This window comes from Gobio gobio, assembly GCF_949357685.1.
Source record: "Gobio gobio genome assembly, chromosome: 11".
NCBI classification, from domain to species: Eukaryota; Metazoa; Chordata; class Actinopteri; order Cypriniformes; family Gobionidae; genus Gobio; species Gobio gobio.
The window spans coordinates 14,770,792-14,796,278 of NC_137104.1; the positions used below are offsets into that span (position 1 = coordinate 14,770,792).

General features: G+C 38.1%; 1 protein-coding gene across 4 annotated transcripts in view; it reads left to right on the plus strand.

Annotated features, from left to right (window-relative positions):
- The first annotated feature begins 1,058 nt into the window (after positions 1 to 1,058).
- The window catches only part of ctnnal1 (catenin (cadherin-associated protein), alpha-like 1), a 97,450-nt gene continuing 73,021 nt past the window's right edge, over positions 1,059 to 25,487 (plus strand). For all 4 annotated transcript variants that reach the window (XR_013817540.1, XR_013817541.1, XM_079829997.1 and 1 more), the window contains exon 1: positions 1,059 to 1,477. Coding sequence is in view for 2 of the 4 variants with exons in the window: in XM_079829997.1 (XP_079686123.1) it covers positions 1,379 to 1,477 (99 nt within the window). In the remaining 2 variants the exon portion in view is untranslated. The remainder of the gene's footprint in view (positions 1,478 to 25,487) is intronic.

Below are 25,487 nucleotides of genomic sequence, written 5' to 3' on the forward strand. Positions count from 1 at the left end.
CCACAGAAATGCACGGGCATGAGCTGGTGTGAGATGTGTGGAAATACATTATAGTTATGGGAATAATAACAATTCAAATCGCAACAGTTGCAGCATGTACACCATGTTTCTTTTGCAAGGCAGTGAAACCCTTCAATCCACCCCTCAAAATAAACAGCTCTCAGTGATTTTAGTTTAATGTGCTGTATTGGTACAACAAATAACTGTCGATTTGCATTTCCAAAGCTTTTGCAGCTTTTGTGTGCAATGAACGTAGTGCTTAACAAAACATTTGCAAATGTTGTCAGGTTGTGTGAATATTATTACATTTTGCTAGACACATTTTTTTTTTGAAATGCCCATGCAAGTTGTTTGTCATCAGAATAGTCTATTTCAGTTTTTGGAGAAAAAAAATAAAATAATAATATAATATATATATATATATATATATATATATATATATATATATATATATATATATATATATATATATATATATATATATATATATATATATATATATATATATATATATATATATATATATATATATATATTTTTTTTTTTTCATATTTATTTTTAGATTATATTTGAATATAGTATAGTATAATAAAATATATAGTTAACAATAATGAAAATTAATCAGTGGTTGTCAAAACATTAAGGTACAACCATTATTATTTGTGGTTAACAGGCCAACATTTAGTTACTTTTTAGGAACAAAACATTGTTTAAGATTTGTTCATTGTAATAATTGTAATATAATTTTGTCATTTTAATATTATTTGAGTTAAATCCTTACTGGTTGGGCGTACTGTTATGTAAGACAAAGGTTTGGTAACACTGTACTAAAAAATAATTTTGTCCACTTTCGAGTAGCCTATACACTATAGATACAAATAATAACTTTATAGATACATATACTAAAAACTGCTAAATGAATGCCTAATAACATACATAAGTAAAAGAGGAAGATGAAATGTGAAGCGAAGGTAAAAGTGAAAAAGGCAAAACCAATAATGAACAGAAAGTGAAATGAAAAGTTGGGTGAGATAAAAACACACTGTCACTCATATTGTGGACATATTGTGCTGCTGCTTGCGCACAGTCTGCTTCTGACCGCGCGCGCACGCTCCCTCTCTCAGCCTGTGTTCGCTCTCGGATACTGACTCGCCAGTGGTTGCCTGCAGCAGTCAGTCCTGACTGTCGTTGTAGTTTGCTATATTGCATGTAGCCTACATGAGCAGTCCGTCACTCAGAAGCGGGTGCGCGTGGATTACAGTGCATAACACACGGAGGGATCGCTGCTTTTAAACTAACCCAAACAAACGCCTGCAGCATTGGGAGACTCCAAAACTCAGTGTTTTCGTGAGCACTCGTGGGGGTCGGATCGGCGGGAATGGCTTCGTCTCCGTGCGGCGGCGGTGGGAACTTTGATTGCGGGCTGGAAATCCAAACTCGCTCGGTGGAACAAACGCTCATCCCTCTCGTGTCTCAGGTGAGTCCGCATCAAATAAACTTGTCGGAGGGGTTATTGATCACCCAAAACCCACACCAACCACTTGAATGAACCAATGTTTCAATCCCCACCACTACTTCTCGGTGTTATGTGTAAAGGGTAACCAGAACACTGTCTGAACTCTCAATTAACTCCATGGTAAGTTAACCAGAGTTGAACCAAAATGACATATTTGCTACAGTTAAAGTAAAATAAACTAATATGCTGGGCCGTTTAAAGTTTAAACAGGTTAGGAAGCTATATTTATGTAATTTAAGCTGTCATTTTGATAAATGTTTTTATTTTTTTTAGGCAACGGTGGCAAATATTAAGTTGCTTCAGTTTAATCAGAAAATAATTTTTAGTCCTAATTATGGTATTTTTCCTTGAACTGTGGTTACCGTGTTAAAAGGGAAGTTTGTTGTTTTATATTTGGCAGGGTCATATTCTGATGAATGAATAGGAGTGAAACTTTGTTTCAGGTTATTTGAGAACATGGTGTGCAAGATTCTCCAATTATTTAAAACTGTTAGTATTTTACTAAATTTAACATCGATTTAGTAGGCCTACAGTAAAATAAAATTTTACTGTAATCAATGCAGGCTATGACATTTTCTGTCATAACACAAGAAAGGTTGTCATGTATTAATGATCTTCATGCTTACTTTTTTCTGAAATTTGCTTGTTTCCATATGAATCACACCTCAGTTTGTATACTTCTTCAAGTTTTGTGTGTCCCCACTCAGACTGAAAGCCTGTTTGGAACAGCATATGAGTGAAGTGACAAAGATTACCCATCCTCAGCTTAAATCACTCCGGTGTCCTCCGGATTTTATTTACATTTTCTTGCTTTCCACTCACTGGTGAGAGAAACACGCCCTGGGGTGCCTTTCCCAAAAGCATTGTTAGCCAACTATGATTGCAATTTTTGTCATTAGCAACGAGATTCTCTGTGGGCAAACATATTTGCAAAGTTGTGTGGTTGGAACTGCAGCCATTAATGACAGCTACATTGTGGTTTGAAGACGAGAAGTGCGTTAAAGTTACTATGGTTTTGGGAACAGTTGTGTCTAGCTAGTTAATTTCTCAAATGATGCATCATATTATGTTAATTAAAGGTATAGTTCACCCAAAAATAAAAATTCTGTTATTTAATTGCTCACCGCAAGACCGTTGTTCATCTTCGGAACACAAATTAAGATATTTTGATGAAATCCGAGAGCTTTCTGACCCCTCCATAGACAGCTATTTAATTACCACTTTCAAGACTCAGAAAGGTAGGAAAGACATCGTTAAAATAGTCCATGTGATTACAGTGGTTCAACCTTAATTTCATGAAGCATCGAGAATACTTTTTGTGTGCAAAAAACCTCCAAAATAACAACTTTATTCAACAGTCTCTTCTCGACTGTGCCAGTCTCCTACGCTGTTGACGTAGTGTAACCAGTACTGCGCTTTCGAAGCGCTACGTCAAAACGCCGGCTTACCATTGGCCGACGCTGTTCATGTGAGCACCACAACGCATGCGTGTGATGCTGACGCAAGAGCTAACCAATGGTGAGCCGCCATTCTGCAGTAGAACTCGGAAGTGCTGCACTGTTTACACGTCAACAGCGTTGGAGACTCGCAGAGACAAGAAGAGATTGTTGAATAAAGTTGTGATTTTTGTTTGTTTTTGCACACAAAAAGTATTCTTGTCACTTCATAAAAGTAAGGTTGCACCGCTGTAGTCACATGGGAGATTTTAACGATGTCTTTACTACCTTTCTGGGCCTTGAAAGTGGTCATTAAAGGTCACCAAAACATTGTCTCTCAAGGCGGAGAAAAAAAGACAAGAGCCCTTGTTGCAGCCTGACCATTGAAAAGAGTCATGTGAGTTGGTGTCCAATCTGTTCGATTAAATGGTAGATGGAAATGCACATATCCGATTCATATCAGCTTTATTATCACATATGAATGAGGCATGAAACCGATCTGAGAATATCGGAATCCATGTCCTTTTTTCCTGCTTAAACGTTTGTGGCTCATATCCGATCCGTGCGAAATTGGGCCACTTGAACCATAATGTAAATGTGGCCTCAGTCCCTTTTTCAAACAGTCCTTTGACTTTTGAAAATGGCGGTATGATAAAAGCAGTGAAACATCTCAGTACTGTTATACAGTACACTATAGTTGCTGCTGTAATCTATTATAGTACAGCATTGATATAGTGTTATAGGTTCACAGCTAACAGCTTCTGATTTTTCATTTCCTCATTAAAAATCAGGATTCGCCTAGGTAATGGTGACATAGCTACCCATACTTTAAATGTTTAGGTTCAAAACCATGTGATTTTCTCATCCATTACAGCTATACTCTCAAAACCCTCCCCGTGCACTTGGTTAGACAAGCCTGTAGATTGTGACTGGATTGATGGGTGCTCCATTCTTGAAGTTGATTTTGTGTTGTGATGGGAGTTGCTTTAACGTCTTTTGAAAATGTGGTCTAAAGTTCGCTAGTTAGCAGGGATCACTATGATGGCTGATGGTAATGAGGCTGAAAGGTCAGTGTTAGAAGACATGCTAATCGGCCATTCAGTGGACATTTGGGTAATAGGACCTCTTTCAGAGCTTTACAGATTCTGGACAATAGATGGTCAAAGGCTTTAGTCACAACCCTTCCCCCAACTACAGTTTTGTCAAACATGATTGTGCTCTCTCTGTAAACAACAATGACCAGATACAAATGTAAAATATGTTGTCTTGCCTGCAACTGCCAAGTTTCCTAGACTGTATGCACAAGTCTGGTAGTTTCAGTGTGATAAGCACAGTTGGAGACCACTTTGAAATTGTTTCCAAAAAAAAAGGCGGTTCTTTGATTTGTTCCATGGGGAATGGAGCTGAATCAAAAAGTACTGGATAGCCAACATCAATTGTGTTGTGTGATGTTTGAACGTGAAAGTGCCATTATCTTCTATAGAGGTTGTAAGATTGTGTGAAGGACAGGAGGTTGAGTGCAGAGGTCAGATCCTCTCTCTGTGCCCTCTCTGGGGGGCTGATCATGATAATGAAGAGGAAATGAAAGCTTCATGTTGGCGAGAGAGTTTTCAGAGCTTATTTAGTGACTCACACACATGTGCTTACTGATCTCCTCCAGTTATCCTCTCTGATATCAGTCTTACATTCACAACTGTGTAATTACTGCTGTTATCCTCCCAGGCCAAAGATCAGTCTTTGCTGGTCCAGTCATGCGACATATTTGAGACCTTGTTGATAATAGCTTTCTCTGTTTTTATTAAACTAAAATATTTTTTTATATTGCCATTGAAGGTCAAATATTTTTTGGTCTGGATATATTAATTTTAAAAAATACATTTAAAATGTTAGTCATACTTACAAAGACTTAAAAATAGGTCTTCTATGATGAGCATTTTTTTAGTTTCTGAATTAAAATGAAGTTTAATAAAAATGGCATGTCATTACATGTGTTTTGAAGGACATAAAGCAAAAAAATGTGATGATATAATGAAGAAAAAAAGCTTGATTACAACTTAGTAACCATACAAAGTAGTTTGTCATAATCATTTATTAATGGTTCTTATTAATTTATTAGTAATTGAATTATTATTCCGGTTACACTTTATTTCGATAGTCCACTTTAGACATTCTACTAACTATAAGTAACTTTGCAACTACATGTCAACTAACTGTCATTAGAGTATTAGTTGACTTTCAGTAGACTGGTAGGTTATGGTTAGGTGTTAGGGTTGGGGTTAGTAGAATTGTAGTTGCCAAGTTACTTATAGTCAGTAGAATGTCTGTTGGGGGACCAACAAAATAATGTCTTAGTAAATATTAATCAGACAGTCTACAAATACTCTAATGGCAGTTAGTTGACATGTAGTTGCAAAGTTACTTATAGTTAGTAGAATGTCTAAAGTGGATTTTCAAAATAAAGTGTTACCATTATTCCTAAGAAATGTTTGTGCACCAAAATAACATAATTCAGAAACATGCTCATTACTCAAAAACGTAATGATATTTATAAAATAATGATGTAATAAGTACTTGAACGTTTTTACCTTTCTAGTTTTTAGGCCCACACTTGAAACTTTTTGAACACACTAATTTATAGGCTGAAAACTGCAACTAAGCCAGATATAATTTATTATGTTTCAGTTTGACTATGGTCTTGGATTTTGAGCAAAAGCCAGGGCAGGATTTATGAAATTACAAAGTCTTTGATCTGATCAGAATGCTTTTAAACTCCTGTGACAAGAAGGCTTGTTATTGCATATTTGTGCTAGCCGTGTCTATATTCTGCAGGACTAGGTGTTGTTTTCCAGAAAAGATTTCAGCGATAATTGGCTAAAAATACTTTCTCTGCTTTAGTTTATTAGATTGAGCCCTCATGCTTTTGTAAGCTCTGTGCCATCTGCACTTTTGTGAACCTCGGAAAGGTGGTGAAAGTGAGAGATTTTTTGTGTGTTCAGTTAAGTACACATTTGGGCCATAGTTACATTCCATATGCAAAGCCTCCGCTACCCCTCATGACCTAGAAAAGACATTTTTACTGTGAAAATATATCATATGTGCCCTGTATGTAGACATTTCTAGAAGAACATCAAAACTGAGTTACATGTAATCACAAGAGAACTTCTGTTGGAGGAAATGACATCACGGGGAGCCCTGTTAGGATAATATATCAACTAGGAGCAGAAAGGGAAAACCTGGTGCCACCTGTAGAGAAGGTGACAAGAAAGATGAATGTGTGCGTGCTCAGTGTAAACTGCTTTGGATTACATGGCCAAATACCCTTCAGAGCCTGAACAAAGCAAACTTCATGTTCAGTATGCGTACACTTATGTGTGTGTGAAGGCATGTTCTCTGTGTTTACTTGAGTGCATGTAGTCCTTTGTGTTCCATGTGTTTGTTTAACCAGTGGAGGTGTAAAAAAGGAAGCCAGAACTGATAAGAGCCGTATTGTGAACTGCAACCTCCATCCAGAATCTTTTGTAGCTTTAATAGATCTAACATACCATTCATACCATGGCAAATATGTGACGGTGAATATTTCACTTTAGTTACTAAGTGGTATAGGGCTGTATGATTGAGACAAGACATTTTTACCTAAAGGTTTTAAATCCATGGTTCTCTAACAGGGATCATTTTAATAATTCTCACAGGTCTCGTGCTTAATGTGGAAAATTCCTGCAAACATTTATTCACTTTAGCATGTAGGTTGTATGAGTAAATGAATCCACAGATTCTACACAGATTATAAGATCAAATAAGTAATTAAAAAATGTTCTTTGAGACTTAATTTCACACACAAATAGGCCTGTCGCAATAATCAATATATCGATATATCGATATATCGCACAATATATGCAAATGAACTTAATAATTTTTTGTGATGCAATATATCGCCCATTATGTTTACATGATAATGAATGTCACCAACATTTTACTCGATTGTGCTGTCATCTTGTATGTTTTCTGTGACGGAGGCGAAAGTGGTTCTTGGGCAGTTCCTTTATCCACAGAGCGGTTAATATCGACAGGTGAAAAAAGGCGCCATTTGAGGCGTTATAGTGTTTTCCTGACCACTACTGACAGTTTGGAAGAATAAGCCCAAATGGACTTCAAAACCGCAATCCCCTGTTCCGGTGCACATATAAATGTCAACGCAGAATGACGAGTGTTAAAACCGTTTCACAAGGGAAAACGTTTATTTACTATTTATTCCATTTTTTTTATTTTTTATTTAGGATAATATATTTTTAAAAAAGAAAAAATAATAATATGGTTGTTTTTATGAATTAAATTAAGTACCTAGCCTACTATTTACTAGTAAATATTACAGTAAACAAACATCACAGGCAATGGCAGACAGCGACCAGGGCAGCTTTGGCATAATGTCAATAACACTTTTAGAAATTGCTTACAGGTTCTTTACAGTTATTGATGTAAACATCCCAAAAGTAGAGAAAAACCGGTACCGTTGGGTACTGGTTAAAATGTGAACGGTACCCAAACCTAGTCATAAGGGTTAATATTTATAAATTGAGATGTATACACAATCTGAAAGCTGAATAAATATGCTTTCTATTGATGTATGGTTTGTTAGGATATAGGGAAATATTTGGCTGAGATACAACTATTGAAACTATGAAAATCTGGAATCTGAGGGTGCAAAACAAAATTTTAATTGAGAAAGTCGCCTTTAAAGTTGCCCAAATTAAGTCCTTAGCAATGCAGATTACAAATAATAATACATTTTTTATATTTTTACTGGGAAATTTACAAAATATCTTCATAGAACATGAGCTTAATATCTAATGATTTTTGGCATAAATGTATGGTTGGCTATTGTCACAAATACCTGTGCGACTTATGACAGGGCCAGGGTCACATTTGATTACTTTATTCAGTTTATTAATGCACTTGAATACTAGTGTTAGAAAAAAAAGATATCTCTTTATTTCATCTGTGTCTTTATTCTATTGTATTTATTTCTGCTACATTTTTCCGATTTAAATCAAGCTTCTTTGTGTTGTGTAAACTCTTGAGCAACAATATTACCCTTTTGTAAAAACAAAAATACAATGAGCGAGCAAACATTTAGGTCTCCTTTGCAGTTTCCGTGCAGCACTTTCAAGTTACGGCAGCCAATGCTGTTCACGTGTGCATGCGTGTGCTGTATTTACAATGCAAACTGCGTTGGATACTGACTGAAATTGTTAAATAAAGTTGTTATGTTTGTTTGTTTTTGTGCACAAAAAGTATTCTCATTACTTCATAAAATTAAGGTTGAACCACTGTAGTCCCATGGACTATTTTAACATAGTTTTTACTACCTTTCTGGGTCTTAAAAGTGTTAATTAAATAGCTGTCTATGGAGCTCTCGGACTTCAAAAGTATCAAAAATATCTGCATTTGTGTTCTGAAGATGAACGAAAGTCTTACGGGTTTGGGACGACATGAGGGTGAGTAATTAATAAGGGTGCACCGATCCGACTTTTTCAGTCCCGATACCGATACCGATGCCTGGGCTTTGTGTATCTGTCGATACCCGATACCGATCCGATATATTGTTGAATTAATAATAAACTGTATATCTTCCACCTTATACCTTCCTTGAAGAGACTAAAGGCACCAGACTTTACTAACTAAACATAACTAAGACAAAATAACAGATGTATGTAAGGTGTTGAATTCTTATTTATTTAAAAAACAATTGTGCATTCAAATCTAAAATAGAATGTAATCTAACTTCTTTAAATAAATAAAATGTAGCAGTGGAAACAAAAAACAGTGTAGGCCTATTGGTCAAACATACAATAGTAATCTGACAGTTACCAAACATTTTTTACACTACAGATAATTGTTTAGGTATATAATCATATCAATATTAAAAAGTAGCATTACAAATTAACAAATAGTCTAATTTTCTGCCATATGCAATTTATTAAAAATTTTCAGCTAGCTAATAACAACTTTGTTCTGGTTTCACCTCACTCCAGATTAAATGATTGTAGGCTAGGCCTATTTATTTTACTACACATTGTCAACAGAAATAAGATGAAATACTGTTGATAATTAAAAATAATTCTTACTACCCACTCTTGCTAAATTGGGTAAGCACACTTGTGTTCTCATTTCAGTTGCGTTCTGAGTAAATTAATAAACTGAGTTCATGAGTTCAGTGTTGGACGGATCAGTTGTTCTGGCCAGTCGTTAAAATGATTCGGTTCAAAGGAGTCATTAGGTCACGAATCGGACATTAGCAGACGCGTTGTGTGCGAATCCCGTCTGTTAGAACATCGCGAAAGATGTCAACACACAGAAAACACTTCATAACTGGATATAATTTGTCTCCCGCTTATTGAAAGTACGCTTTATGTCAGCTGGTCAGAGAAGAGTCAATGTTTTTTGAGCGCAATTCACACCCAGTGATAATTCAAGGACAAAATTGTCCGAATGTGTCACGTGCAACATGGTTTCGGTCTTCCGAGCTTTTGATTTGGATTAATATGTGAAATATGAGAGCGAACACTGATTATTTTGATGACCCAGAGAGCGCGCGCGGGGGAGGAGCTCTCAGATCGGTCTCTCTGTCACTCAGTCACGAGCGCAGCATCTGTTCTACATCACTCGTAAATCACAATAACTCATCAAATTAGGCTTTGGCCGTCAAAAAAATGTCAATGCAGGAAAGACCCTGACTTTGCAGTAATACCCTCGAAACAGCGACGAACTAGTTGGCGTGGCAAGCGTGAAATATCTCCTCCACACAGCCGACTCTCTGGCTCGCTCCCTTCTAGCAAGCGACACACGTGAAGCTGACGAATGACGTAGGTTCTGCTGCGACGGAAAAAAACACCTGGATCGGCTTGTGGATCTGTTCATTTTTCCGATCCCCGATCCAGCTATTTTGTCAGTATCGCGCGCACCCCTAGTAATTAATGACAGAATTTTCATTTTTGTGTGAACTAACCCTTTAAGAGGATGGTTACAGATTAATCATTTGTTAATTTAAACAATTGCTTTTGGGAATTCATGTAAATTGACATCCCTATTGTAAGCCGAATATATATATATATATATATATATATATATATATATATATATATATATATATATATATATATATATATATATATATATATATATATATATATATATATATATATATATATATAATATATATTTTTTTAACCACTGTTTTAAATGATACAACAAATGAGTTCAAAATGAATACACTTTCTGGTTGTCAAACATAGTGCAGCATGTCCTTAGATAAAGGGATTGTTCAAACAAAAACAAAAATTGTGTTGTTGTATATCTGAATGACTGTATGAAGATTGTTTTTTCCCATATAATGAAAGATATTCGACCTGGTTGACTGTCATTGTATGGATAATGTATTGTATGAACACTTTAGTGTGCCTGAAGTGTCCAAATACATTTTGGCACTGCTCAAAAAAAAAATCTCAAACCTTAAAAAGTAAGATAACCCACTAGTTTTAGTTTAGAGCGTGTCAGTTCTTAAATCGGAAGGGTTTCTGGTTGATGACCCTTTGTTGAGAGGCTATGATTCTGTTCTTTTCATGATCATTCTACGTTTCATCTGGTTTTCACAGGATTTGGTAATTCATAGCCTGTGGGCATAACCTTACAGAGACGGCTCTCAGAAGTTGCCCGTCTCATTAAGGGTGCGACATACCCCTCAGTTTGAGTTTCTGCATCAGTGACAGCTTGGCTCGGCTCCTGGCTGTATTTACGTTACATGGCTACGGGACCTGTCATTGAGCAGGAAGAGATCTTAATCACCGCAAAAAGTTTCATGGAATTCTTCCTTCCTGAGCTCACGCTAGTTTCAGGGAAAAATCTGGGAAAGAGGTGGGCTCCCTCAGCCCCCCACTGTCTCGCTGTCACCTCTGATCTTAGGGCTCACGGGTAATACTCATGGACAAAGAAGCTGTCAGGACAAAGAATAGTTCAGCTACGTTTAGTGTTTCCTGTTGTTTTTCTATTCTAGCTGGGTATCCTGATTGCCATGCTAACAATGTATTGCTCTTCAGTCTTTAAATGACACCAGCACATGAATCTTGTGAGCTTGTGAGGTTGGGCATTCATTTGTGTCTTTCAGCATGTACATTGGCACAATGACAGTGCTGGCTCAAGTTGCTGTGCATATGGAATGTGAGGGGCTCGTGAAAAATACCCACTTACCTTAACAGCAATTACAAAAGGCTTATTATTCTACGGTACTGTACAATGGCTTGTATAGTTTCTCCCTAGACAACAGCAAACCTAGAGCAAATACTCGACCTCCCTAGATTGGTATTTTTGCAGCAGTGCTGTATAATGATTTTGTAACAAAACACTATACACTCAAAAAAATGAACTTTCACTGTTGTTAGCTGCACTCAAATCATCCTTGTTCACATTACTTAAAAAACTCATGTAACTAAATTAACTTAAATTTACTGAGTTGTTTCTACTAAAAATGAGTATTGTCAGCTTTACTTAACAAGGGTTTGTTCGGGTCAACTTAACATTGCTGAGTGAAAGAACAAACTGGGCAGTGGATCTGTAGTTCCCAGCATGCTTTGCAAGGGACTGCATTAGGAGAGTACATTTAGGGATTAAAATGTTATTTTATGTTTTTCAGTAAAGGGAAAGATGTTGTTAGTTTATGTTGGTGTTTAATGTTCAGTTATGTTGGACATTTAGAGGAGTATCTGTAATTTTGTGGTTACCATTATGCCGAAGAGTGGTGCCTGTGTTTAGGCTGTGGGCACTCATATACACACATTTATGGGATGGACTTCCTGCCCTCAATTAAGTTATTTTTATTATGCTTCTTGATATTTAATAGTTTTCCACTTACACTTGTAGAGCAAGTAATTTAATAAGGTAAATTAAATCGATAAATGTGTTCACCTAACATAATAAACTTTTATACATTTAACATAACATTATTAAGTAAACTGCACATACATAACAGTAACAAATTCAAATGTAACAAATTCAAATGGTTTGTATTTACTTAAAGAAATTTTGTCAGCTTTACTTGACTTTCTTTTGTTCATATAACTAAATTGTTATTTGTAAAAATGACTCAATATAGTTGTGTGGAACCACTTGACGCTGCTTTCAACAAGTAATTTTTTTGAGTGCAGTTTCTTGTCTTGCAACTGAATGAACAGACCTGAGTCCCCAGAAGTGGCCCCTCTCACTTTGGACAAAGATTTTAATTAGGGGTGCACCAAAATTTCGTCCGCCGAAAATGTTCGGCCGAAAATGGCATTATCGGTTTCGGGCCGAAATAAAAAAAACAGCCGAAAATGTAAACCGAGAATGAATCTCACCCGCCCCTCCCATCCGTGCGCAAGCGCTTAGGTTTCACTCGCGGTCGAGCTGTTATCACGCGACGCGTCTGCCTATCAAAGATTAAGCATGTCAGCGGTATGAGAACATAGAGACTTATCCAGCTGAACTACCCATTGCCAGAAGCGACAATCCCCTTGACTACTGGTGCGCGAACGAAGGCCGCTTTCCATTGCTTGCGCAGATTGCACGCATGTATTTATCTGCCCCATGCAGTGTTGCCAAGTCTGCGGTTTTCCCGCGGGATGTTTTCCCATGTCCGCGGGTTGAAGCGACCCCAATTATGTGATATTTAGACACAGGAATGCGAATTTTAGCAAGCAACCCTGCCCAAAAAACACATATTTTACCCCCCAAATGCCATTTTTCCCGGAGAACAGTGACAGACAGTGAGAGACTATTCCGTGCAGCAACTCATATTCTTAATGAGAACCATTCTGTGATTTTGTGTGCAGTTATTCAGATAATTGTGGATCTTTCTTTGCACAACTGTTAAAAAAAACTATTTTATTTGATGGAACATAAAACTTGAAGAATAATATTATTTGGTATTATTATTTATATTTATAGTTAAAAATATTTTAGGTTTTGTTATGTAACTTAATAAAAGTTTGATTATTATATTGGTTCGTGATTCATTTCAGATCCATATATATATGTATATATATATATATATATATATATATATATATATATATATATATATATATATATATATATTAGTATACGTTTTTTAAAGGAGTCATTTTCGGCTTCAGTTTCGGTTTTCGGCCAAGTGCATCCTACATTTTCGGTTTCAGCCCAGAATTTTCATTTCGGTGCATCACTCATTTTAATGACCTTAAGAATTTTGCATGGTCATTTTAGGATATATCTAAGGTTTCAGCCTGGAGGAGCCCAAATGCTATGAGACCTCTTCTTTTTCAGTCACCCATCACCTGACCTGTGACATCCATCACCTGTATTGGAAACCTTGAGGGGGAAACGGTAATGTCCAGGTTATATTTCACACCCCCCTCCCCCAAAAAAGTTCTTCAGCTGTGAGTGATCTACGGATGGCTTTCTCCTGCTAGTCTAGACCTCCTTGCTCTGAACTTAAACCAGCGTTTCTCTTACCTGTTCTTTTCTTTGTTCCTTCAGAAGGCGTATGATCTCAGAGCTTAGCTTAAATCACCTGATACCAACACAATGTGCTAGAGTCTTTTGTGAAGGCATTTACCTTTCCGCTGTCTGCTGGGGAACTGAAGTTCCAGACAGGCCTTGTTAAAGCAGCCATCATTTAAATACTCAGGTAAACGCCTGAAAAGACACCAGTGAAAAATAAATCTACTCAGTGGACCATACTGCTAGATTTCACGAAAACATTAAAAGAAGCTTTTCTAAACTACAAAGGGAGTTCATTATTTCATCAAAACCTTTTTTGGAGCGTGCAGACCGCCATTAGATCAGATCTATCTCAAGTAGCTTTTTAGAAAACCGCATTAGAGCGGCACCCTTAATCGGGGCCGGTCATGGGTATGTTAACTTTTAAGTGGTTAAAAGCACAGATACGTCACCTGGTCAAAAGGGGAATGCACTGCAAGTGTCTTTGAAATTAGATGCATGGTGCATTGTAAATGCATGTTGACTGTTGCCAGAGCTCACAAATAACAGTTTTTGTGCACGGCTGACCTGAAAGGCAGTGAAGAGCCCAAACAAGAGGAAGAAAATCTTTTGGCATGATGTTAAGGAGGAGAGTGCTTATCCTTTTGATTCTCTCAGATGGTGTATCCCTCAATACTCCCTCCATTAGGAAGATCTAAATGCAGCTTGTTGTGGTAATTACTTCCATCAATCACGTCACTGTTGAGCTGAAGGGATTCGTTCTGCACATCCTTACTGTTGGCCAGATAAATCCTGATAATACCATGTTAATGATGCTACTACTAGCCATCACAGCTTTCTTCTGATTACAATCTGGCTGATCTTCCTGAATGCTACTTAAACTTTGTAGTACCCAAGAAGATCTAATATACCTGAAGAGCACAAGCCGTTAATTTATATTAATTTCAATGGCAGATGCTTGTCAGGTGCATGCAGCCTGGGAAATATATGACCTGGGTGTTGCCATCTTTGCTGCTTAGGCACACAATTCTGGAAACATTTGTTTTTTATTTTTGAGCCAATCACCAGAGCTGTGCCTTGGATGCTGGGGCCCGTTCTTCTTACCTCGCTTAATACATCTAAGATGATTTGACAGATCCCAGATCTTTTAATCATGATAACTGATCTCTGGCTAATTTGGTTCTTCAAACAAATTTGCGGATTCGATTAAAGCTGTAGTCTACGATGTTGAAAATCCTGAATTTTTAAAAAACTCATCCCGCCCCTCCACACGCACACCCCTCCCCTCTGTGCGTCACTCCAACAACAACGTCACTCAGTCAAGCAGGAGTAAACATCGGAACAGAGATGTACCATGTGCTTAGTCGCTTCAATCTAATGACCGCGCTAATGACACATCATATGTAAAGTTGACTTTCGACACTTGAACTTTAGTTGCTTCATCAACAATTCAATGTCACCATTGTCGTAACAAAATAGCTCAGAGGCACACGTTTGAGTTCACGCCCACGCAAGATTAGCAACACATGCAATGTTCTATCGGCTCGAACAGAAAACCGCTAACCTTAGGACTATTGAAACAGTCAAGCACTTCAAGAAATATAATTACTTTGACCCGTGATAGGCGATGCTAAACGGCTAACATTCCAATGCCGACCGGCAGCATGATCATGTTGTCAGACTGATAAAAAGCTATTTATGTAATACACCACACCATAAAAGTATAAATAAATGCATACCTGCTCAACAAAAAGTCAGCGTCGGTTTTAAGTCCAAGGTTTCTCTGAAGCTTCCTCAAACGGGCAATGGTGGACCCTATATTGATTCGGCTTTGAGTCCGGCGTTCTTCACTTTTTTAAAAAAATCTCTGCTCTGATCTCTCTTTCCTCAATTGACTTTCTCTTTCTTCCAACCTTGATTGTTGGGGCGAGCAGGGGCCGCTTTCTGATGTCTGTTTGTTGGTTTTTCTCCATTGCTGAGTTGATGCTGCCTACTTGCCCGCAAAATTTCATGTCGCAGGAGGGGGCGGGGTGGGGTGCGGTGGGTGGAGACGCGAGTGGAGCAGGGGATTGGATGAGAGCAGTTAACCAATGTAAGCTGTCCGGCCGGACAGCTTACATTGGTCAATTTCTCTGCGGGTGTACACCCAATAGAGTGAATGGATTTTTTTCATTCTTTTTTCTCTTCATATTGTTAGGATTGTACTGTAGAACCATAACCAGCATCTAAACGAGGTTATTAATAATGAACAATCTTTGAAATCGTAGACCATAGCTTTAAAATATCTGGATTAAATGATCTAAGACTACTGAGCGTTCTTTTTTTCCCTGAAGAGGGCAGATGCATCGATACTCGAAACCACGATCAGCAATGCAGCGATTGGCTGGCGTCAAGACAGCAACAGCAGTAATGACATCATACAATTAAAAAGCCACCTGGCAAAAAACTTGACAAATTACCCAAAAAAACCCCACGAATTTCTGAACCTTTATAAGGAAACAGCCAAATGACCAAACCAACATAAAAGTTATAATAGATAAATGATAAATGTTTTTTTTTTTAACATGATTACCAATTATTTATATTCACGATTTAATACAGTATTTGTACACCCTTTACATTTTTATTTCAATGTTGTAATTTAATTTTTAATTCAATTTGAAGCAGATTTGTAACGTGACAGTATTAAAGTTTCTTAAGGGTCATGATCAAATTATCCTCTCTTGCGCTGCATCAAGCCACTCCCATAATATCAGTGATCACTTAAATTAATGCACGGCTCAGATTAACTGTACAACATGTGTGTAAACCAATAAAAATTAAATAAAATAATATAAAGTAATTATTCCATCACAAATAAATCGCTCAATCAAGTGGCTGTGACTATAGTATTTTACACAACATTACACATTCTCATATACATATACAATATAACATTTGTATATATAAGATTTTTTAGTTAATTTTAAGCGTAAACGCCCACATTTCAAAGAATTTTCTTAGAATTTTGTCACTAGGAGCTACCCCTTGCATTAAGATTCTTTATGAATATGGGCCCAGGAATGTATATTAAGAAAAGTACATGGGGCAATGTTTACTTAAAGTTGTCAAAGTTGGTGGTTGGGAATCTTTGTCTATCTCTTGTGCTTCATTGAGGGGATTTCCAAGGTTTTGTCCTGTGAGCAGACTGACTCCAAGATGATCTGGCTACGGTCACAATAGACACTTATTTACTGAGATCTTGTTGGTCCAGGAGGCTAGTTTTATATCTTTATGGCCTGTCAGGGTGACAGAAACTACAACTGGTGACAGGTGGGCCTCACATTAAAGTGTCCTTTATCCTAATTTATCCTAATGTCATTCCACACTGTTATTCTGGTAGCTTCCCATGAGAAAAGATGATAGAAAGTGTACAGTCATTTGGATTATGTCAAATATTGTGAATTCTGTGAAATGCTCTATATTTCAGTGTGTTTTTTACAACACTTGGTTGTTCAAGCCTCTCATATGTTGAATGTCCCTATTTCAGACCCCTGTGTGTGTGTGGTTAGGTACATTTCACTGTGCAAACACTGGTGTGGTCACTACATTCCTCAATGAGGCTTATGTTTCATCACTCTCACTGGATGAACGAGAATGTTTATGTGTGGCCAGTGGGTGTCTCACTTAGTGCTGGGAGGGGGGGAAACAGGGCTATAAGTCAGCCTCTCCATGGCAAGATCTGGAACCAGACTTGGTTATGTGTAATGAGGGCTGTATTGACATTGGAGGGCTACATTGACTCCCTGTGGTCTACCCACGACTAATACTGTTTTCGGAGGTTAGTTTGGTTTCTCAATGAAGGAGCTTTAACTTTTTGCCACACTGTCAATTTTAAACTCAGCTGATCCTTGTCGGAAGCCTATTTCCACTTAGAGTAATACAATGAATAAAAAGGTAATTGTGACTATTTTATTTTTAATAAGTGACTTTATTAAACAAAGGTGACCATATACCTCACAATTTTGACCGTAGCTATATCTCACAATTGCAATTTGATATCTGACAATGAGACTATATATCATATATGTGATATGTGATTTTCTATATCTGCAACTTTTATTTTTTATAATTGTGCCTTTATATCTTTATAGATGTGTTATACAATGTGGCTTTACTTCTTATTTTAAACTTCTCTTAATTACCCATTTTATTTTTCACTCTGAGGTGGAAACTGGTTTCCATAGATCCTTCAGTGCAATTGAATTTAAGTTTGTTAACATGAATTTAAAGTCCTTATTGCCTATTTGTTAATGCACATTTCTGGTCTCCTTTCTCCACTTTTCACAACCAAATCAATTCCATATAGTTAAATCAAGTCTTGCCCAAGTCATGTTCACTTTAAATGCTCAGATACACTATTGCCAAAAGTATTGGGACACCCCTCCAAATCATTGAATTCAGCTGTTCCAAACACTTCCATGGCCACAGGTGTATACAATCAAGCACCTAGGCATGAAGACTGATTCTAAAAACATTTGTGAAAGAATGGGTGGCTCTCAGGAGCTCAGTGAATTCAAGTGTGGTACCGTGATAGGTTGCCACCTGTGCAAGTCCATTTGTGAAATTTCTTCACTACTAAATATTCCACGGTCAACTAGTGGTATTATAACAAAGTGGAAGCAACTGGGAACAACAGCAACTCAGCCACAAAGTGGTAGGCCACGTAAAATCACAGAGCGGGGTGAACACATGCTGAGGTGCACAGTGCGCAGAAGTCGCCAACTTTTTGCAGAGTCAATGGCTACAGAACTTTGTGTGGCCTTCAGATTAGCTCAAGAAGGGCATAGAGAGCTTCATGGAATGGCTCGAAAAACTGAGCAGCTGCATCCAAGCCTTACATCACAAAGTGCAATGCAAAGCGTTGGATGCAGTGGTGCAAAGCACTCCACCACTGGACTCTGGAGTGACGAGTCACGCTTCTCTGTCTGGTAATCCAATGGACGAGTCTGGGTTTGACGGTTTCCGACTGCATTGTGCCAAGTGTAAAGTTTGGTGGAGGGGGGATTATGGTGTCCGGTTGTTTTTCAGGGGTTGGGCTTGGCCCCTTGGTTCCAGTGAAAGGAACTCTTAATGCTTCAGCATACCAATACATTTTGGACATTTTCATGCTCCCAACTTTGTGGGAACAGTTTGGGAATGGCCCCTTCCTGTTTCAGCATGAGTGCACACTAGTACACAAAGCAAGGTCCATAAAGACATGGATGAGGGACAGAACTTGACCTGTCCTGTCCCCAACCCGATAGAATACCTTTGGGATGAATTAGACGGAGACTGCGGGCCTTAAGAAAGCTTCTTCTCACATATGCCTTCGTCTCACGTATGGTTTCAGAACTGATGTGCAATGATTAATCAAATCATAGTACCAGCTGTTTCATTCAGCAGTGACATCATATCAATATTACATTTCCAGTTCAGGCCTTTCATAATAGATTTCCTGAGCGATTAGCAGATTAAAAACATTGGACTGAAATGAAAATCTGATTGATTGTTGGGGGCCTTTCCAAGACACTGCCTTTCTGTCATCAGGCACAAGAGCTGCCTATGATGGAGCTTAAAGTCCCTGTAAAGTCAAAACTAAACATGTGTTCTGAGTTTCTCACACCACAGATAAATGTGTTATTAACCAGCCAGCCAAATTTGAATCATAAAAAAATCCGCTAAGTACATAAATAGCTTCTCAAAATCTTGACAAAATAAGCAGCATTCTCTGCTCTCAAACGCTGTGGGTGTGTCCGCTGTCGGTGCCGAAACCACGCCCATTCGCAGGAAAGCTGCCGTAGCACACAAGACAACTCTCATGTACTGATCACGACCATCTATGATCATGACACACCAGATGTCGGCAGGCCGGGGCAGGGGATAGTCGGTTTGGCCCCATTCTGCCGTGGATTATCAGTGAATTCCAGTTGTCTCCGATGAAAGTTTGTAAAACTATCCGGTGTATAGTCACTGCAGAGGCAGGTGTTGGTGGTGATCCTCAGCTCTCCATCAAGGTTGCTGTTCACAAAATGAATCCACCTCTTCTTGATCATCGTTTTTGTTTTGTAAGTTGTAGGCTATAGTAACTAATTTTACTGACAGTACTCGCAATCGAGCAGCGATTGTGCTCTAGTTATGATAGTGTTAGGGGAGGAGCCCGGCTCGGTGGCTCCAGTGCGTCATCAACAATTATGATCGTGTAGGGGGAGGGGCCCTATGCAAAGTGACTCCAGTGCGTCATCAACAATTATGATCGTGTAGGGGGAGGGGCCCTATGCAAAGTGACTCCAGTGCGTCGTCAACAATTATGATCGTGTAGGGGGAGGGGCCATATGCAAAGTGACTCCAGTGCGTCATCGACCCACTGTTTAAGCCCTGCCCAGAAAATCCTGAACACAGCAATGATGAAAAACTGTTTAACGGTCTAACTTCTGAATTCAGTACTACACAGTTCACAGTCTGTGTAATGTGTTTCAGCAATACATTTCCTAACATTTATAATGTGTTTAGAAACAAATCTCAGAATTGCCTTTACAGGGACTTTAAGACAGACACCTTATTCACCAGGGATGAACTTTTTGAAGTAGACTTCTGCTGTCTTTTTCCAAAGGCGTGATAAAAACGAGGTGATAATTGCAATTTGGTGTTGTCTTCATTTTAGACGCTCTGGGTGATAATGAATTAGACAGAAATAGGTCAGTATTGATTTTAACTCTTAGCAGGCAATCCTCAAAGATTCTGCTAACCCTAGGATGTAGTTGAAGTTGGGTGATTGTGATTTTCCAAATAGAACATGTTCCTTGTCTAACACCCTGTTCCTGGTATAACCCCTTCTTCTGGATGAACATTCCTGTTAATCAGATCAGATTTTAGAGTTTGGTTTAGTGCTAGCTTTTCATATCTAGGACTATTTGTTTGACAAGAACACATTGTTCAAGGACTAAAATGTTGTTGATCCAGGAACATGTATGACTTGGCAAATGAAGGGCACCCTGTCTAATCTCATTTATATGAACTTTACAGCACATTCATCTTTGAAAATATTCCCGCTTATTTTGAAGGTATATTTTGTTGATGTTCCTTTAAAGCTTTCCTCTATATTTATTGATGTACCTCTGAGACCACACACACACTCTGAGATCAGCTTTCCTTTTTTCTATTATGTCTCTGGAGTCATTTTTTAAATTCAGGCCACATTAAAACCAGACATACATCTTAGGTAACAGTATGCCGGGGAGAAGGTGGAATCTATATCCAGGACACACCCTCTCACATAATAAAAAACAAACCCATAACCCCTCATCAATTCAAAAACACTGCATATTTCATTCCACAGATCTACTCAGACACATTATGGATGTGGTATAGTAAGAGTTTGGATGGCGGCATTGGAACAATGTGCACATAAACTTTGAATGAACGCTTTTACACAGTGTTTATAGCAGCAATAAAGCAAATACAAAGAGAATAAAGGGCTCATTGTTTGTGCAAAAGCTGTAAGACCACAATATTGCATTTTGTTAGGTTAAAGGTACTTCTTTTGATGTGAGCTGTTTTATCATACATTAGCAATAAAACCTCATCCTTTCCTTTGTAGTGGTACCATGTATCAGATGGCAATACTATCACATGAAGATGATTGTGTTCATATACCATGGTATTTATGTGGCACTCCTAGACTGACAAAGAATACTAGAAACAACCTAATAGAGAGTGTCAGGTCTGTTAGGTTGCATTTACACGGCAAAACCCAATGCATGGATCTAGGGATGCAAGATACCACTTTTTCCAGAATGAGTCCGATACCGATACTTTAATTTTTGGTACTCGCCGTTACCTGTATTTTCAGTGCATTTGTAATTAAAAAAAAAAATTGGGTAGAGAAACCAGAAGAATATGCATCATATTAGTTGGCTTAATTTGTTTAGCAAATAGATTTTTTCTTCAGTTATTTTCACTCTTAATTATGCCTGTTCATTCTATTTGCTATCGTATTTTATATCCTGTAAGTTTCAGAGCTGAAAACTTCCTTGTTAGTCAAAGAAAAGCTTTTATTAACACCAGGCCCAGAAAACGCTCGATCTCAGAATATGTCGACCACTGACGTCATAGAATGCAGAAGTGCCACCTCAAGGCCGCCCACCGTGGAGCTAAACAGGTCGTGCCACAGAGCAATAAACATGCCGGTTCCAGCTCACGTGTGTAAGACATTGCGCGTTTGTTCGCTTCATTTCACCGCAGAATCGACTGTAAACAAGATGCAGGCCGAGACTGGATTTGCAGACATTGCAGTGTGTGGGTGTGTACGGTTCACGGTTATATTCACTGATCGGGCCGGCCAAGTAATAAAAAAACAACATTCCAATCAATCGCGGGTGGATGACAGATAAATCATTGTGTTTTTGATAAAGATATTTTGCGAGTCCTGTGAGCATTTCCCCAGACGCTTTCAAAACAATCCCCACATATACTGAGGGGAGCTGAAGCTCATTAAATATGTAAATCTTATCCAACCCTAGCCGTGGGCGTTTACTTCCAAGTCTTCAGCCCATTAAAACTGAGTGTTTCTTCAGAGAGCCTCAAAAACAAGGCAGAAAATAGCCTATTACTTATTCATTATGATGCTTTTCAATGTAAAAACCACACAAACGTCATAAGTTGACCTCAGACAACAGTATAAAAAAAAGCAAGTTCATGACCCCTTTAATCCAACTGACGTGCGTCTCCTGAGGGAGTGATCAGCAATCAAGATCATTCAACAGAAGTGCACGCTCTCTCTTTCTCTCTTACCATCAAGTAACGTATAGTAATGTGCATCATTTTACTTTCAACCTATCTGACGTAACAACAAACTTAAAATCTGAACTTCAAAGTTCAGAAGAGTTCATTAAAGGGTTAGTTCACCCAAAAATGTGTATTAGCCCATCAAGTCATCCTAGGTGTATATGACTTTCTTCTTTCAGACGAATAAAATCGGAGTTATATTAAAAAAAGTCCTGGCTAATCCAAGCATTATAATGGTAGTGAATTGTTGTTTCGTTCATGAAGTCGATACAAGTGTATCTATCCATCATATAACTGCTCCACACGGCTCTGGGGGTTAATCAATTCCTTCTGAAGAGAAGTGGCACGTTTGTGTAAGAAATATATCCATATTTAAAAGTTTACAGACTAAAATAACTAACTTCCAGTGGAAAGCCGTACAATTCAACTTACGGCAAAAGAGTAACCCCTGACGCGATGAATAGAAGCATCGCAAGCTTTGACACCTCTTTGCGGATAGGGTTGGGCAACAAACTCAAGCCCCTCTTCTCTTATATCGAAATCGTCAGTTCTCTTTAAAAATGCTCGTTTCAGAATCAAATTCATGACCGTTGTTTTGTTTTGCTCTATGCTCTGCGCTTCTGCTTTCGTCAATATGCATGCGTCAAGGTTACTCTTTCTCCGTAAATCGATGCGTACAGCAATCCTCCGGAAGTTAGTTATTTTCATCAATAAACGCACCACTTTGGTTCAGAAGGCCTTTATTAAAGGGTTATGAAAACCTAAACCAAATTTTCTGAGATTTTAATAGAAGTATGTGTGTTGAACACAAGTTAATTTTAAACCTTTTTGCTCTATTTTCAACATCCTGTTTTAAATTTGTCTTCATGTTAACGTCATAGGCTGTGACGTTTTCTCATACTATAGTACGGCGATGATTCATCGGTGTCTCATAATTATACATTAGACTGCATGTCTTTGTCCTATGAGAAGACGCGTTGCTTAATTCATGACAGCAGGTGCTTAATTATTCATGACAACACGTGTTGATAGGCGTTTTCTTCTGACTGGCTCTTCAAACAGTGAGATTGCATACAGAAAGTAAGAGATGCATTAATGGATTAATGGAAAACAAGTGTTTTTTTCCGCTTTGTATGAGTTTCTGCGTTGCCCACGTTCTCTTCAGTAGATCCTGAGTCTTCACACAAAAGCGATTCATCCACACTGTGAGTGTAACCGCTCTTTACGGCCATTTAACCGACCAAACGGCTTATAAAAACTCCACAAAATAAGCCTCAAAAGTTATCAAAGGTAGGCTCCGTCTCTAAACCACGCCCACTTTCACAGCATTTTTCAAAACTGAAACAGGGTTTCATGGCCCTTTAACCCCCCCGGAGCCGCTTGGAGCAGTTATATGATGGATAGATGCACTTTTATGGACTTCATAAACGAGACAACAATTCACTGCCATTATAAAGCTTGGATTAGCCAGGACTTTTTTAGTATAATTTTATTCGTGTGAAAGAAGAATGTCATATACACCTAGGATGACTTGAGGGTGAGTAAATCATATTTTTGTTTTTGGGTGAAATAACCCTTTAAGTGGCAATACACAGCTAAGATGTGTTGTGCAGTAGTCAAAGAAGAGTGAGGAAAGAGCGATTCAAAACAGCATGCTGTTCTAAGAACAGTCTTGTAGAGTACAGAAAAGCAACTGCACTGTGACATGTTTAACTTGTCCAATCGTGCTCATTCACTGTTGTGTATACTTTGAAAGCTGTGCAGACATGACACGTGTTCTAGACAGAAACTCTGTACACACTCTGTGTGGTATTGTTTTTTTTGTGTATCGGATGGCATAACGAATATGAGTATACAAGCGCTGTATTGGGCCCGCACATGGAGCCAATATTTTTCCAATTTTTGTTTACTTCATGTTACGTTAACTTAAGCCAAATTGACTGCGTTTACGTTAATGCTTTGGCAAGACTGCCATTTTCAAATTGTAGTAGGTACTACATTTGAATTTGAACTTCACGATTGTTAAAAAAGTATGTTCTATATAGTATGAATGTAATCCGGACATACTACATTCACCATGTTGTCATTATCACATGACATACCAGCGTTAGTTACGTCGCTTCACCTCTATACATAAATCCTCTCCCGTGGCTTCATGGGATAGTAAAGGGTCCATTGAATGCGCACTTCAGAATCTCGGTGGAAGTAGTAGGTCATCCGGAAAATGTTCACCTACTGTTTTTCAAATACTATGAATTCGGACATAGGCCTACTACTCTGTTGGCATACTGTTTTTCACATACTATATTGTAGGAAAGTATTTTCGATTTTGGACGCAGCGCAGGTATTCTGTCTTGTTTTTTGCTTGTGTGACACTCATAGATGCTCATTAAACCTCTACATGTACCATTGTACACAGCTAAAGTGCTGTTGATTCATTTTATACTATCTGTCTTTCATTTATAGTGCATCCATCTCACTTGTGGGCACAAGTTAAGCTTTTTTCAATAATTAATTGCTGGCATTAAAGATGAATGTGATGCTAGCTGTATGAGTATTTACTTATCAGTAACTGAACAGCTATGCAGCTGGGCAGCCCTGTGCATTTCACACAAATGTTTCGATGCGGTCAGCCCTATCTCAAAAATAAGAAGAGAATCCTTGAAAGAAGCCCTTAGGACTTTGTTGAGCTTCTGCAAATTTGTCTCGACTAAATCTTTACTTAAACTTGGTACACTTCAGTGTCTCCAGTACCTAAAGATCGGTTGTTTAAGGATTTCCCCTTCCCACCAAATAAGAGGGGGAATAAGAGTGTTTTTCTCTCCTCACGGCTCATCAATCCAAGGAGATGATGGGGCATGACAGCCGAAGAGAATGGGTGAAGCACAAGTCCTTAAGGTCCCCTCCACACTGCTAATACACTTTAAACAGAAATAGCCTGTACTCTTCCCACTCTCTGCTGTGAGTCACCAGCGAACACTCCAGCGTGACATTGTGTTATCTCTCCTAAGGAGAGACCAGCCATTGTTCCCAACATACACTAAAGTTGAAAGAAATTCATATTTTATTTGGCAAGGATGCATTAAATTGATCTAAAGGGACCGTAAAGACATGTGTTCCCAAAGATTCTATTTCAAATAATGCTCTTATTGTATACAATTGTATTGTGGTTTCCACAAAAATAAATGCAGCCTTGGTGAGCATAAAATGTTTCTGTAAAAATC